We start from the raw sequence: 13,405 nt of genomic DNA, 5'->3' as shown, positions 1-13,405 counted from the left end.
AACAACAACAACAACAACAACAACAACAACAACAGCAACAACAAGCAGAAGAAGAAGCAGAAGAAGAAGCAGAAGAAGAAGAAGAAGAAGAAGAAGAAGAAGAAGAAGAAGAAGAAGAAGAAGAAGAAGAAGAAGAAGAAGAAGAAGAAGAATAGGAGGAGGACGAGGATGAGGAGGATGAGGAGGAGGAGGACGAGGAGGAGGAGGAAGGGGAAGGCAAGGGGAAGGGGGAAGGAGAAGAAGGAGGAGGAGGAGGAGGAGAAGAAGAATTTAAATAGATACTGTTGCCTAGGAAGAAAAAATGCAATCGTAGAAATTTCTGGAAGAAGTCATCACAATACGTAGCTGGCAGCATAAAGAGTGTATGCACACTTCCATATAAAGAGTAGTTTTGAAAAGTTAGGGTCAGGGAGATGACTCAGTGGAATAAGCACTTCCCTGGCAAGTGCAAGGGCCTGAGTTCAATCCCCGGTTCCACCAAAAAAAAAGAAAAAAAAAAAAGAAAAAGAAAAGTTATTCACTGCCCAGCCTATAACAGTTCTCAATACATTTTTTTACACCCAGTCTGGGGCAGATTTTTCCTGTACAATCAACTATCTTAGAAAAAGTATAAAGTACAATAAGATTTTTTTCTGTACAGTATTCTCTTCAACCTTTAATTTATACCAACCAGAGTTTTTAAAAGAAAATTGTCAGTGGCAGAAAAACACTAAAAAGAGCATTCCAATTCTGGGAAGTTTCCATTTTGCCATGGAAAAATAAAATCTTATTCATGGGGAATTCTTAAAAGGCCATGACCTGAATAATGAAATTTAATTAGCTTTAAACTATGGAGTTCATCTCTATCTTTGCAATTAAAGTCTGTTTTTTTTCATTTTGAAGAGAAAAAAGATAAACAATGAAACCAAGTTTCAGAAAAGATTAGTGGGACAATTACAATAGTTGACACATTACATATTGTCTTCATCATAGCTAATCAGAGTAAAATGTATATGCATGATATCTTTTCTAAACAATATTAGAACAGAACATTCTTTTCAAGGTTTAAATTTTTTCTCTGTATTTTAGGGAAGTGTCTACAGGCTGTTCAGTGCCTCACTATCAGATCGGACTCACACTGATCCCCTTGTTTACAGCCTCCCAAGATCTGGGATTACAGGTGCATGCCACTATGCCCCATCAAAATTGCCATCTCAGTGTGCCCCAGGGGCAAGGCTGGCATGAGGATCAAAAGCCTGTCCCCCCTGGGCTGGAGAGATAGCTCAGTAGAATAAGTACTTGTCTGGCAAACGCAAGGTCCCAAGTTCAATCCCCGATACTCCAAAAAGAAAAAAAGAACAGAAAGAAAGAAATCCTGGTCCATGTGCCTGCTTGCAGGTGCTTTAATCCTCTGAGCTATTTGGCTGGCCCTTTAAGAGGTAAATTTTTAAAACCCACCACAAATCACGACATACATATTAGTCAAGACTCACAGCATGAAAGAGTTAATTGCCTTATGATTCAGAGGTCCTCAAAAGTTGTTTTCTTTTATAATTTTTGAATGCTCATTCCAGATTTATAACAGCTTCATCAAACTCATGATTTTGAGTTAGTCATGGAAATATTAGTACTGAAGAATTTATCTCTGTGAGACATGAAATGATCTTACTTTTGAAGAAAAGTTAAATCATTGAAAACCTTTGCTCCTAAAGAATATTTTTCTAAGCCACTGTTATGCTTTGTGTCTAGTTGTCTCCCCAAAGCCCCATGAAGTTATGGGGCAGACTTCTAGAGTTTATGATTAACACATGATCCACTAGGATAATGGGTGTGAGGGCTTCTGGGTGTGAGTGCTACACCCAGCCTGGGGCTAATAGCCTGAATGCAACATAAGGGACAGAGAATTGCTCTCTGTTGTCATGGTTGCTGTTATCCTTCCCTTTTGCTCTTCCTGTCTTGCTCTTTGCCACCTTCATGAAAGGTTGCTCTCTTCCAAGTGTCACTCTGCCTTGGAGCCAGCTGAGTATGGACTGAAACCTTCACTAACAGTGAGCTGTCTTTCCCTCCTTCATTTTGGGTTTCAGGTATTTGTTGGAGCAATGAGAGAAGGGTAACCTAGACAAGCACCCATGTTTCCTTTTTCCCACCTCTTTAATGTTAAGGAAACTGTGATATAAAATGGTGATATGAACAGTGATGCAATATTTAGCCTAATTTGAGATGCTTACATGCAGATAATTAGTTGGTACTTGAGAAGTGTTTAAGTACCCAACATCTAGGTGATTACCACTTAGGCCAACTGTGGCATTTACTTATTGCTAAAATATTAAAAACAGGAGATAATCATCTTTTTTCTTTTCCAATTAAATTGAGTCTACTTTGGAATAAAAAGCAACTTAAATTATGGTTGGTTTGGGAGGAAAAAAGAATAGAAAGAGGGCAACATCTGTACTTGGAAGCCTGGGGAGAGCAGGGTGAAGAAGGAATCACTTTTTTTTTTTTTTTTTGGTCTTTCTGAGAAAAGGTCTAGCTATAAAGCTCAGGCTGGCCCTGAGCTCAATTTGTAGCCCAGGATGGTCTCAAACTCAAAATGATCCTTCTGGGATTATAGGCATGCAACAGTTTGAGTTGTGAAGCAGTGGTTCACCTGGCTCCCAAAATGCAACATGAGAAGTGTACTGTGGCTCTCTCTCCCTGGACTTCTTCATGCAGTGCTTAGATAGCATTGTATTAAAGACATTCTTCTTTCTTCTCTTCACAGTATTAGAATAATAATAGAGGAAAAAGATTCAGAGGGAAAAATGAGCAATGAAAGATTTTTTTACTCTTATTTTAAAAGCTGTGCAATAGTCCATCTGAGAGAAATAGCTTTTTAAGCAACTACCAGCTAGAAACACCCATGTAGGGTTTTGTGTAATTACATTTAAAAAAATCATTATTGAACAAAAATAAAAAGTTGTAGTTCATTGAACATCATTCATTTGTTCAATATAACAATTGGAAGGCTATTCAAATGAATATTTTTATATCATAATTGAAAACAAAAATAATCTCATAATAGTTTAGATTTGGCTTGAATTACTAAGAATGATTCCTGTACAAATGTTTTGCTTTTCTAATCATGAAGTTATTTTGGCAACTTTACTATGTTACTCCACTGAGAGAATTCTGGAAAGTAATTTTTGATCAGTTTCTTTTTTTAAGAATAACCAAATCACAGCAATAAAAACTAAAATCTTTGAATATTTCAACTTCATACAAATAAAACTTTATTCAAAATAAAGTATACATTTGGCTGTATGAATTTTTATCTTAAAACTTAGAATAATCATCCATTTAATTAATAAAATGTTGCTGATGGTGAACTTATGTCATTAATGTTATATGAACTGTTGAAAAATACCTATTTGGTGTCTAATTATTATTACTTTTTTTTGGCGGAACTGGGGATTGAACTCAGGCCCTTGCGCTTGCCAGGTAAGCACTTATTTTACTGAGCTGTTTCCCCAGCCCCCTAATTATTCTTAATATTAACAATAAATGTTTCATTTCTACACAAAAATATATTATCTATGATCTTCTCTAGTTTGGCATTAAAATTTTGTATATTGAATTTGATTTATATAGTGTAATTGTATAGAGACTCATATTATTTCTTAGCCCACTTCAACATGATCTAAGTTGGCACCTGAGTAACACCTGCTATAAAAATTGGGGTTTCCATTAATTATCATTGGCTCTATTGAGGATACCAGATAAACCTTGACAATTTGGACAAGGTTTGTGTTAGAGATAACTATTTCAAATGTCTATGCAATAGATTTCATGTGATTTAAATGATAGAAGCAAAATTGTTTTGAACCCAGAATGGTATTAAAAATTAAGGTCTTATTTTACATCAACAATTGCATGAATTTTTTCTGAAAAGATGTCTCACAATTATGTAATATTTAAGTCTTAGTTTTAGAAATCAATTATTATGACCTCAGGTAAAATAAATACAGGAAGTGATATAAAATTGTGTCACTTCAAATTTACTAATTATAACTTATTTAGTACTTTAAAAAGAACTTTCCCTTATATTTATTGCAAATATGTACCATACATAAGTGACATTTTTGGAGCTAAGTAGCACAATTAATGTTATATAATATCCTAAAAAATGAGTGGGAGTAAGATGCAAAATAAAAACAATTGGGGGGATTATGGCATTTAATGATTTTAGGCTTTCCTTTCAATAATCATCTGCATTTAGAAAAGAAAACAAATGTTTTTGTTCCTGTTTGATATGCATGCTGTTAGACTGAGTTTCTTATCTAAATGTTTTATTATAAATTCTGTTTTCTAATTTTGTCCTTTCCTAGTAGCATGGTCTTGCTAATGTACATATTTAGCTCTTCTCAGTACTTAATTCAATTCCCTGTAATATTCTATTTATGAGTTTTCTAAGATATTTTTGTTATTAAAGTGTATACAATAGCACACAGAACATTTGGAAATCCACAAAGGCACTAAACAATCTAATTTATTGTTAACATTCATTGAGTACATTTTGCATGTGCCCAGTAGTAATTGTCACAAAGTGATTAGTTAGACAGTGTTAGATTTTAAGAAATATGTATTTGCTTAATCTATCATTTTATTTATGTACTATAGAATATATAAACCCTTTCTATATTAGGTCGGGCTCCAAACATTCAATAAAGTACATTTACTATGTCCTAGATTAATTCATACATTGTTTAAAATTAATTATTCCTTTTTAATTGCATTGTATAAACAGAAATGACCTGTTAATTTAAAGAAAATCTATCAGCACAAAATGAATTCACTCATATAAACAAGCAAGATGAACTTGACCTTGTTTGAACTTGTTTTGATGTGGCCCAGATGGTAGGCTACATGCTTGAATAGCAGGCTAAAACTGAGGAAAAACTCATACAGCAAGATCTAGATTTATAGCCTTCTGCAAATTCCTACCTTGTATTGTCCTTTCAGCATCTGTTCTGCCGCCACTGCGGTCAGCTTCTATCTCTGGGGTCAGAGAATCTAAAAGCACAGAAAGGTAAGAGTGACATATATTTCATTTGATTCCTATTGTCCTCTTTAAAAAAAGAACAACCTGTTACTCTGGTGCTGAATTAAAACCACATAAATCTTTGTCATCTTTTAAAGGTTGAACAGAATCTCTAGTCTTAGGAATTTTCAGAAGATTTAAATAAACAAGTCGCGTAATATTGTTCATGAGACAAGATAGGAGTGGAAGCTCTTTAATGTTTGTTGTGTTTGTGGTAGAAAAAGATTGGGGTAAGCACAGAGTAAGGTTGGATTCCAGACGCTAGCTTAAGTAATAAAGCAACAGAAATACCAATGAAATTAAGTATCCTCCCCCAACACACAAACACATTCTTTCTACCATCCTTTCAACTACAAACATAGCTGAGTGGGTCACATTCAGAGACATACACAAAATCACAAACAGTCTGAATTGTCCTCTGAGTACTCAAAATCATAGTTGCTCCTGTTCGTATATACACCTTCTTACCATTCAGTACTCTGAGACTGTCTGTTGAAGCTGCCTGTTTTAGTGTCTGCTCAGCTTGTTCACGCCGTTTTGTCTCAAATTCAAGTGCTTCTTGCAATTTTCTTTTTGCCTTCTTCTCCTTTTTTAGTCTTTTTTGGACTATGGCTAGAAAATATGTGTCACTATTAATTTTTTTTTAATTTTCGTAACATTACTAATTTACACATGGTCAATATTTTTATGTTTTTATTTTTCTGCTGGACTGAATCTGCCAATGAGTACAAAGTTCAAAAAAAACCTCTCATTTGCTTAAAATAATTCTTAATAACATATCTAAAGAAGCCAAATTTTATTTTAGCATGGAATCATTACTAGACAGTTTTTAATGATCACAGATTGAGATAAATTTAATGAAAGACAAGTTTAGCAAATATTTATATTCACTGATAAATAAATCTTGATTCAATGAATTTTGTGGCTTAACTTTCCTTGAATCAGAATAGTGCAGAATACTTTGAGGAGCTAAAGCCCCAGAGGCAGCTTTCCCAGAGGCATTTCCACTACCAGTGTTTGTTAAAATGACATTGCCACAACTAGAATTCTAATAATTCTAGGAAATGCAATAAGTATTTTTGTGTATAACAGTAAATGCTCCTAATTATGATTAACATATGTAACTAGTAATTTGTTTTGGATGAAACTATTACAATTTTCTCAGAAAATTATTTCTTCATAATAAATTATGAAGAATTATTACATTTTTACTCTGTGGGAATATAATGAATATAAAAACTTAGTGTTAATAATAATATTCCGCTGATAACAATATTGTGTTTTTAGGTAAAAAAAAGTAGAGTATGATACAGACCTGATTATGAAATATTTTCTATTACCAAAAATTTAAATATCAGAATATAGTGTATGACCAGTAAATAGTAACAAGTAAATGTATTTTATGAAGTATATGTCAATATTTCTTCACCAAAATAATTGATTTTAGTTTATCTATTTGTCATAGCTATTGAGCATATGGGAAGGATCTACGTTTTTATTTAAAATCATCTTTTTGACAGTAAATGTGGACATTAACATTATAAAATCTCTGAAAAAATTCATTTGTACATAATGAAGTATGATTGCTCCAAGGTTACTATTTGGATTCTTACTTCTGATTAAAGAAGAATACTATGTAATTTAATAAAATATTCAGTCAAAATATAAATTATGGAAATAATGGTTGAAGTAAGAAGTCTAAGTTTCAATTACTTCATATCCTGTTTGTTTCATTAGTAGTACTGTTGGGTGACAGCCCATTAAGTGCTTGAGTTTATTGTTTCTGTATCATATATTTTTAAAAAATTTTATATTGAAATGAAAATTTACTAGTCTTGTGACTTAAAAACGATTAAAGCTTATTTCAAGTGCTAATTTCCTTTATTTAATAGTATAAATATCATGAATTTACCTTGACAAAGTTACTTGCTAATTATGTCTTTTTCCAAAGATGATATAATTTATGAGTTTCTTTGAAAAGACATAGTATATTTTGAAATATTTATTCAAATGATACACTCTTGCTGGCATTACAGGCTCAATATCCAGAAGCTTCTAATAGACCACTCACTACGTCTTCCTAGGTGACTGATCCAATTGGTACTGACACATTCTGACTTCAGGGTACCACTCTGTCTCAGTAGACGTGTCCATTATAGATAAGTACTAATCATTATTATCTTTAATTTACTGCTCATAATTAATTAAATGGGAAATCTGTGGTGCGATCTGTGGTTGCTTTGCCCTCTAGTGGTTAAAGAAATAAAGTAGAATATAAAACCTGTCAACAGGTATTCACAAAATTACACAGGAATTCAAGAACATACAGATACATCTTAGGCAAAAGGTTTCTTTAGGTTAGAACAAAATCAAGACATGGCTGTCATAGAAAATGGCTCCATAGCTTAAACTTCTTGACCAAACTATCTTATTCACATCAGTGTTTATTTGTAGTGTTTATTTTGTTTATTTTGTTTTACTTCAGTATCTAAAGTAATGGGTTGCCATATCATTCAGAATTGTTCTCTATATGTAAAATAAGAGATTATCAAAACAACGTTATTCCAGCAAAGCACTAGCTGTTGTCTTTCAATAACTAGTGAATTGAACTGACAAATCCTGCTTGTTTTACAAACAAAACAGAAACAATGATTTTTGAATAACCATATGAAACATATAAAAGGAAAGTATCTAAAGCCTTCATTGGATATTCATTAAAGGAGCAAAACAGAAAAAAGAAAATCTCCCCTTTCTGTAGAATTCTTGCGAGACTCTTACAGTTGGAGTAAATGAGAGTTAGTTGTAAATAATTTTGAAATTCATACATACCCAGACAAATATGAATGACCTTCAAAATAATCTATAGATGGATGGTACAGTGTGTTAAAAGACACAGTTCATAGGTCAATAATATCATCAGTTTCTCCCAATAAGAATTCATATTGGTTTCTACGCTTTGTACTTGATCTTGTTGAATGAAAATGAGTCATTCCGAAAGAAAATTATACACTTAACTGTAGTCATTTGTTCCGATATTCATCAGTCTTCAATTTCAGTTGATAAATATCTTACTAAGCCTGCTTTGCTTGAATAATCAGTATTTTCTACTTTAGCTGCATGACTTTAACTCTAGTTTTTCAAAGGGCAACTTAAAAGTTTTTTCATGGCTGTCATCTTATCAGAGCTCATTCTTATCTTATGGATTTGCTAAACCATATAAGTAATAAAAATTATATAATCAATGACATAATGACAATATGTCAATCTCTTGCATAGGAACAGGAAATGAAACAGGTACTTTGGAGACAAAGAAATTTCAGTCCAGGGTTCAAATTCTGCTGTAAACTTTAGTCACAGGTAAATTAACCAAGAAAGCTAGAGTCTTTTGGTAAATTGCCTCAGAAGTATATCATTGTGTTGAGTGTTTTACTTAAAGCATTGAACTTATCTAGAAATTCACAAATACCTCTGTTTTTTTGCTCCATAGCCAGTTGTTTCTCAAGCGTTTCCCTTAGTTCTCTTTCCCTTAAAAAATCCATCTTCAGCTCTGTTTTCTCCAGTTGGACCTGTTTTTCTTGAGCTCTGGCATTATCTATGGCAACCTTCAAAAGCCCCTGTACAAAGAAAGTATGAAGGATGGTAACATTTTAGTGTAAAGCACTTTATAATCATTGCTTCAAATAATTTTAAAAGAAAGATACACACATCAAATTTGTTTATTCTTACTCACTTAGGGTAAATACTATCACCCACAAAATTTCTTAATCTAATTGAACTATTACAGAAGGACAAATATTTATGGTATGCAGGTACAGTTGCTTCTAATTAAAATATTTAGGTCCAAAAGTAAGGGGAAGAAGCGCATTTACATACCTAAAACCTAAGACCTAAGAAGAAAATTAGGGGGACATGTTTCTACAAGTAGATCCCTTTCACTTATTCTCCCACTTGTTAGCAAGACTACATTAGCTGCAATGATTTTTTTTTTATTTCTTTCTACCACAGTGAAGTTGTTCCTTTCCTGAATATTTGCTTTAGTTCACTTTGGCACTTTTATTCTTGTTTGCTCAAAACTACTGTTGAAGGGAAACTTTCTCTTACCACCCAGGTTGGACTAGCCCTCCAAATGTATCTTGTTACTCCCTCCTTAAAATTTCTCACTGCATTAATCATTATATAATATTGTCAGGTATTTATTTACTGATTATATTGTGCCTCTTCCACAAAAATAGAAGTTCTCTGAGGCAGAAGATGGTCTCTCTCTCTTAGTATTATGGCCCCAGTGCCCACAGAATGCTTAGAATATAGTGAATTTAAAAAATCATAAATAGACATTATAGCAATAGTGTATTTTTGAGATACATATTACATTCAGTAGATCTCAAACATAGTGACCTTGCAGAGCATTATTTTTTAAAAGTTCTTATAATGCTTGTCATAATCTAAGAGTAATTTTCAGGAAATTCTTTGACAGCATAATTTGCAAGAATATGTAGTAAAAATAAAATGTGTCTATGCATACAATGGATTAAGGACATAGATACATAAATTTTGACTTAGTGCTTAAATTTCTAAAAATATTAATGTTTTGGATTTTTCAGGTAAGATTTTAAAAATACATGGAGCCTGAACTGAGATACTCAGAACCAAAGTTACTAGTAAAACTTAGACCTATTTTTTCTCTTACTAGTTACAAAATACAAAATGACTTTTGAAATAGAGAGTATTTTGCCTTTGTGAATAGCACAGACTGAAATTTTTGATTAAAATTATAGGTGAGATGGAAGTGGATGCCATTCATAGGTGAGAACATAGGCAGTGTGAAAATTTTGACTCCAACCTGACTTGCAAACACTACAAAGAGGTAGCCCTCCTTCAGCCTACCAGCCATCTCTGAGTATTGTCATAAGCCATTTTTATTCTCTTTTCAAGGACATATAAATTATTACATATTTGTTATGTCTGACCCTGAATTTTCTACTATACTTCTTGTGATACCAAACAAGCAGGGGAAAGATTTCTCTGTTAGCAGCACACCCCTCCCTGCTCTTTTGTTGTTTAACAATAAAGCATAGCCACTAAGGAAACTGCCATCTTAACTGAATTCAACAACATTCCTGTGTGTTTCTTCTTCATCAGGAACAAACAATTAGTAACAAATGAAAGAGATCATTACATCAAGTGCCCTTTTAGATCACCCCAATTAAAACTTTAGTTTAGCTGTATTTTAATTCTAAGATACCAAATTCTAATTTTCTGCTCTGATTGCTCTTGTTGACTTATCTTTGAAAGATGTACTCTCTGTGCAATGTCTAGAGATTATTTAGCAAGATGCCAATGTTGGCACCACTTAATGTGTTGATTGGTTGTATTATCAGTAGCTGTTTAAAATAAATTACTATTAAACTATTATTGTCCTTGGCTGACAAAACATAATATTTTGGTGTTCTTTAAATATGAAACAATCTTTATGAATAAACATGTTGAATGTTAAATTGCTGAATTTGTGTAATTTTATACTAATATTCCTTTGTAAAGAATGAGGTTGCTAAAATCATTTATGTTTACTTTTTCCTATTGTTACAGTTGTTGCTAATGTGTTTAATGGCAATACATTACTTATTCCTGCTGATTATGTCTGAAAAATATTAACTTTTAGGATCCAATATCCTCTAGGGAGTACTTAAAGCTATATAAAATTATATTTAATTTTTAGACTTTAAATCAGTGCACATCAGTAGGAGTCCAGTGTGAACAAAAATCTGCACTGCAGCCAAACTGATACATATGCAAAAGTATATTATTGCCAGTGACATGTCCGCTGCACAAAATACAGAAGACCGATTAAATTTCAGTGCAGCAGCAGGCTGCAAAAGCACTAGCAAGTAGTATTGGCAACATCTACAAATCATCACCATTTTAACTATCCATGATAATAATATTTTTGTATTTGTGTCACTTCTGTGGAATTTGCAGGTAGATGGTTTGCAAAAGGTCCCACTAAATGCTGGGTCTCACTTGGATGTGTAGTATCTAATACAATGCTGAGACAACAGTGAAAATTAAAGTAAAAGATAGAAAGTTTAATATATGATCTTTTTTTCTCCAAGAGGAGTTTAGTTCTTAGAATGTTAAGTAGAATATGAATGGTTACAAAGCAATGTATTTTCAATATTTCTCAATGAAAAGAAACAGTGGTTGATTAGCCTTATGGTTATTTTCCATAAGTGAGGAATGACAATTGTCATAATGTACCATTTTTTAAAAAAATATGATCTATCCTGCTTAATCAAGCCCAGGGACCAAGGTTTGATATTTGGTCTCTCCTCTGGGTGGCTGAGCCCGCCACCAAGACGCCTATAATTCCAGCACTGGGGAAGCTTAAAGCAGGAGGATCACTAGGAGTCTGAGTTGTGTAGTGAGACCCTGTACCAAATAAATAAATAAATAAGTCTATTTTGTAAACTAAAAAAATTTCATAGAATTAGCTAATTTCTTTTAACGGCCTTGCAATACATCTAGTAATGTCGTTATCATATTTCTTGCTGAGAAAGTCTAAAAAAACCAGCATAAGAATCCATTGGGTAGTATTGACATAAAAGAAGCAAAATTTCTTAGCATGTTAGATTAATAAAAGATGAAAAGTTTACTTGGTTTATGTCCTTATTTTAGGCAAATATATTTCAGAACAAAAGGATATGGTTCTTCAAGTGACAAAAATTTGTGCTGAAGAATGTTTCTTATAATCAGAGTAAAAGAAGAAATATTTGCCACTCACCTACTTTATCAAAAATAAACTTGTAAAAATAAATAAAACAAGGTCTAGAAGGATAAAGTGATCATTATTTAGCCTACATCCAAAGCACTGTCACTAGTCTGCATTTTTCTTTGGTATTAATTTTTCTCTATCTCTCTGAAGAATGAGAAAGAATTGTTTCCCATAGAATACAGAATTTTATAGATTAAAAAAAAGACAGAATCAACTGGTGCATGGTCACAGAGATTCTTGTAATGAAAGATAACTGTATGCAGTCTAACGGTATATTTATTGTTCTTCAAAGATGATCAATTAAAAACTGTTTGTAAAAAAGTGTTTTCAAACATAAATCCAGCTCCTGCTGCACATGGTTGTGGGTGGTAAAATGACAACATGGTCTCTGAAATCAGACTCTAAAATCCAACTGCACCAGCACCTCATGACGATACCTGCCTCTGTGTTGTTTAGTGGAAAATGAGTGATATAATTTACTGTATCAACAGTAAACAAAATTCAATCTAAATGGAAAATAATTACTGTAGAGACTGGTTTATTAAAATCATTCCTTTGGTATTAGTTCATACCATTATTATTATTGAATACAATATAAATTAAGAAATACAGTATATAGTTCAGGTTTTAAAGAAATTATTGCTCTTCACAGTAGGCCGTATTTATAATTTAGGGTATATTTTAATAATTTTGTGGGTTTTTCAAAATTGGTATTGGGAAGAAAGAAGAGAAAATAACTCATAACATAATTATAATTGATAATCAAAACACAGAATACAAAACTAACATATCTGATTGTAGTTTATATATTTTTAATCTAATGGTTTATAAAGTGGTTCTTTTGATGTTTTGTGTACATCTATTTCAATAAAAATTAACATTAATAATATGAATGAATAAACTACTAACTTCTATTAAAATGTACGTAAATAGAGTAATGGCTCTGCCATTGATATATAAAGTAGGATAATAAGAGCATTTCAGTCCTATTATTCAGCTAATTTATTTTTTCTTTTTATTTCCTGCAACACAGAAATAAAAATACTTCTTAGATACCATAGTTAGATTATGTCCACATGCTAAACCATAGTGAATCAGTCTGAAATTAATTTTAAATATAAGTTAACAACTCTTTTAGGTTTTCTTTTCTTTTTAGGTTAATTACTCTCTGAGGATAAACTGTAAGGAACCAAACCCCTATTGCATATCCCTTATAGTAAATACCTTAGATTCTAATGTCATCTGTATATTTACATTTTTACTTATCCATTATTATCTTAGTAGTTGTGAACCATTTGAAATAATATTCTAACAGACTCATACAATTCATGGCATGAAAACTCAAGCTGAAAGTGAGTAGACTCCTTTGCATGTGTTATAATAGTAGCCAATATTTGGAGGTATTGCATACAATTAATTAACACAAAAATTTTCTCCCATTAAGCTTCACAAGTTTTCCAAGGAGATATCTGCATAAGAAACCCATGGTGAGTGTTTCTAATGTAAAACAAAATTCCATGTAAAATTTTGAAAATCTCTAAAAACTAAAACTGAAATCTACCCATATCCCTCATTAACGT

The 13,405-nt window shown here is 32.3% G+C and overlaps 1 protein-coding gene across 1 annotated transcript in view; it reads right to left on the bottom strand.

The window, feature by feature from the left end:
- The window catches only part of Dach1 (dachshund family transcription factor 1), a 427,351-nt gene that overhangs the window by 37,405 nt on the left and 376,541 nt on the right, over window positions 1–13,405 (bottom strand). Inside the window, 3 exon segments of the mRNA XM_004626295.3 lie at window positions 4,960–5,028; window positions 5,525–5,668; window positions 8,523–8,670. Coding sequence (XP_004626352.2) covers window positions 4,960–5,028; window positions 5,525–5,668; window positions 8,523–8,670 — 361 coding nt within the window.

This window comes from Octodon degus, unplaced genomic scaffold, assembly GCF_000260255.1.
Source record: "Octodon degus isolate 3935 unplaced genomic scaffold, OctDeg1.0 scaffold00013, whole genome shotgun sequence".
NCBI classification, from domain to species: Eukaryota; Metazoa; Chordata; class Mammalia; order Rodentia; family Octodontidae; genus Octodon; species Octodon degus.
This window is presented reverse-complemented; position numbering and strand designations above follow the sequence as displayed.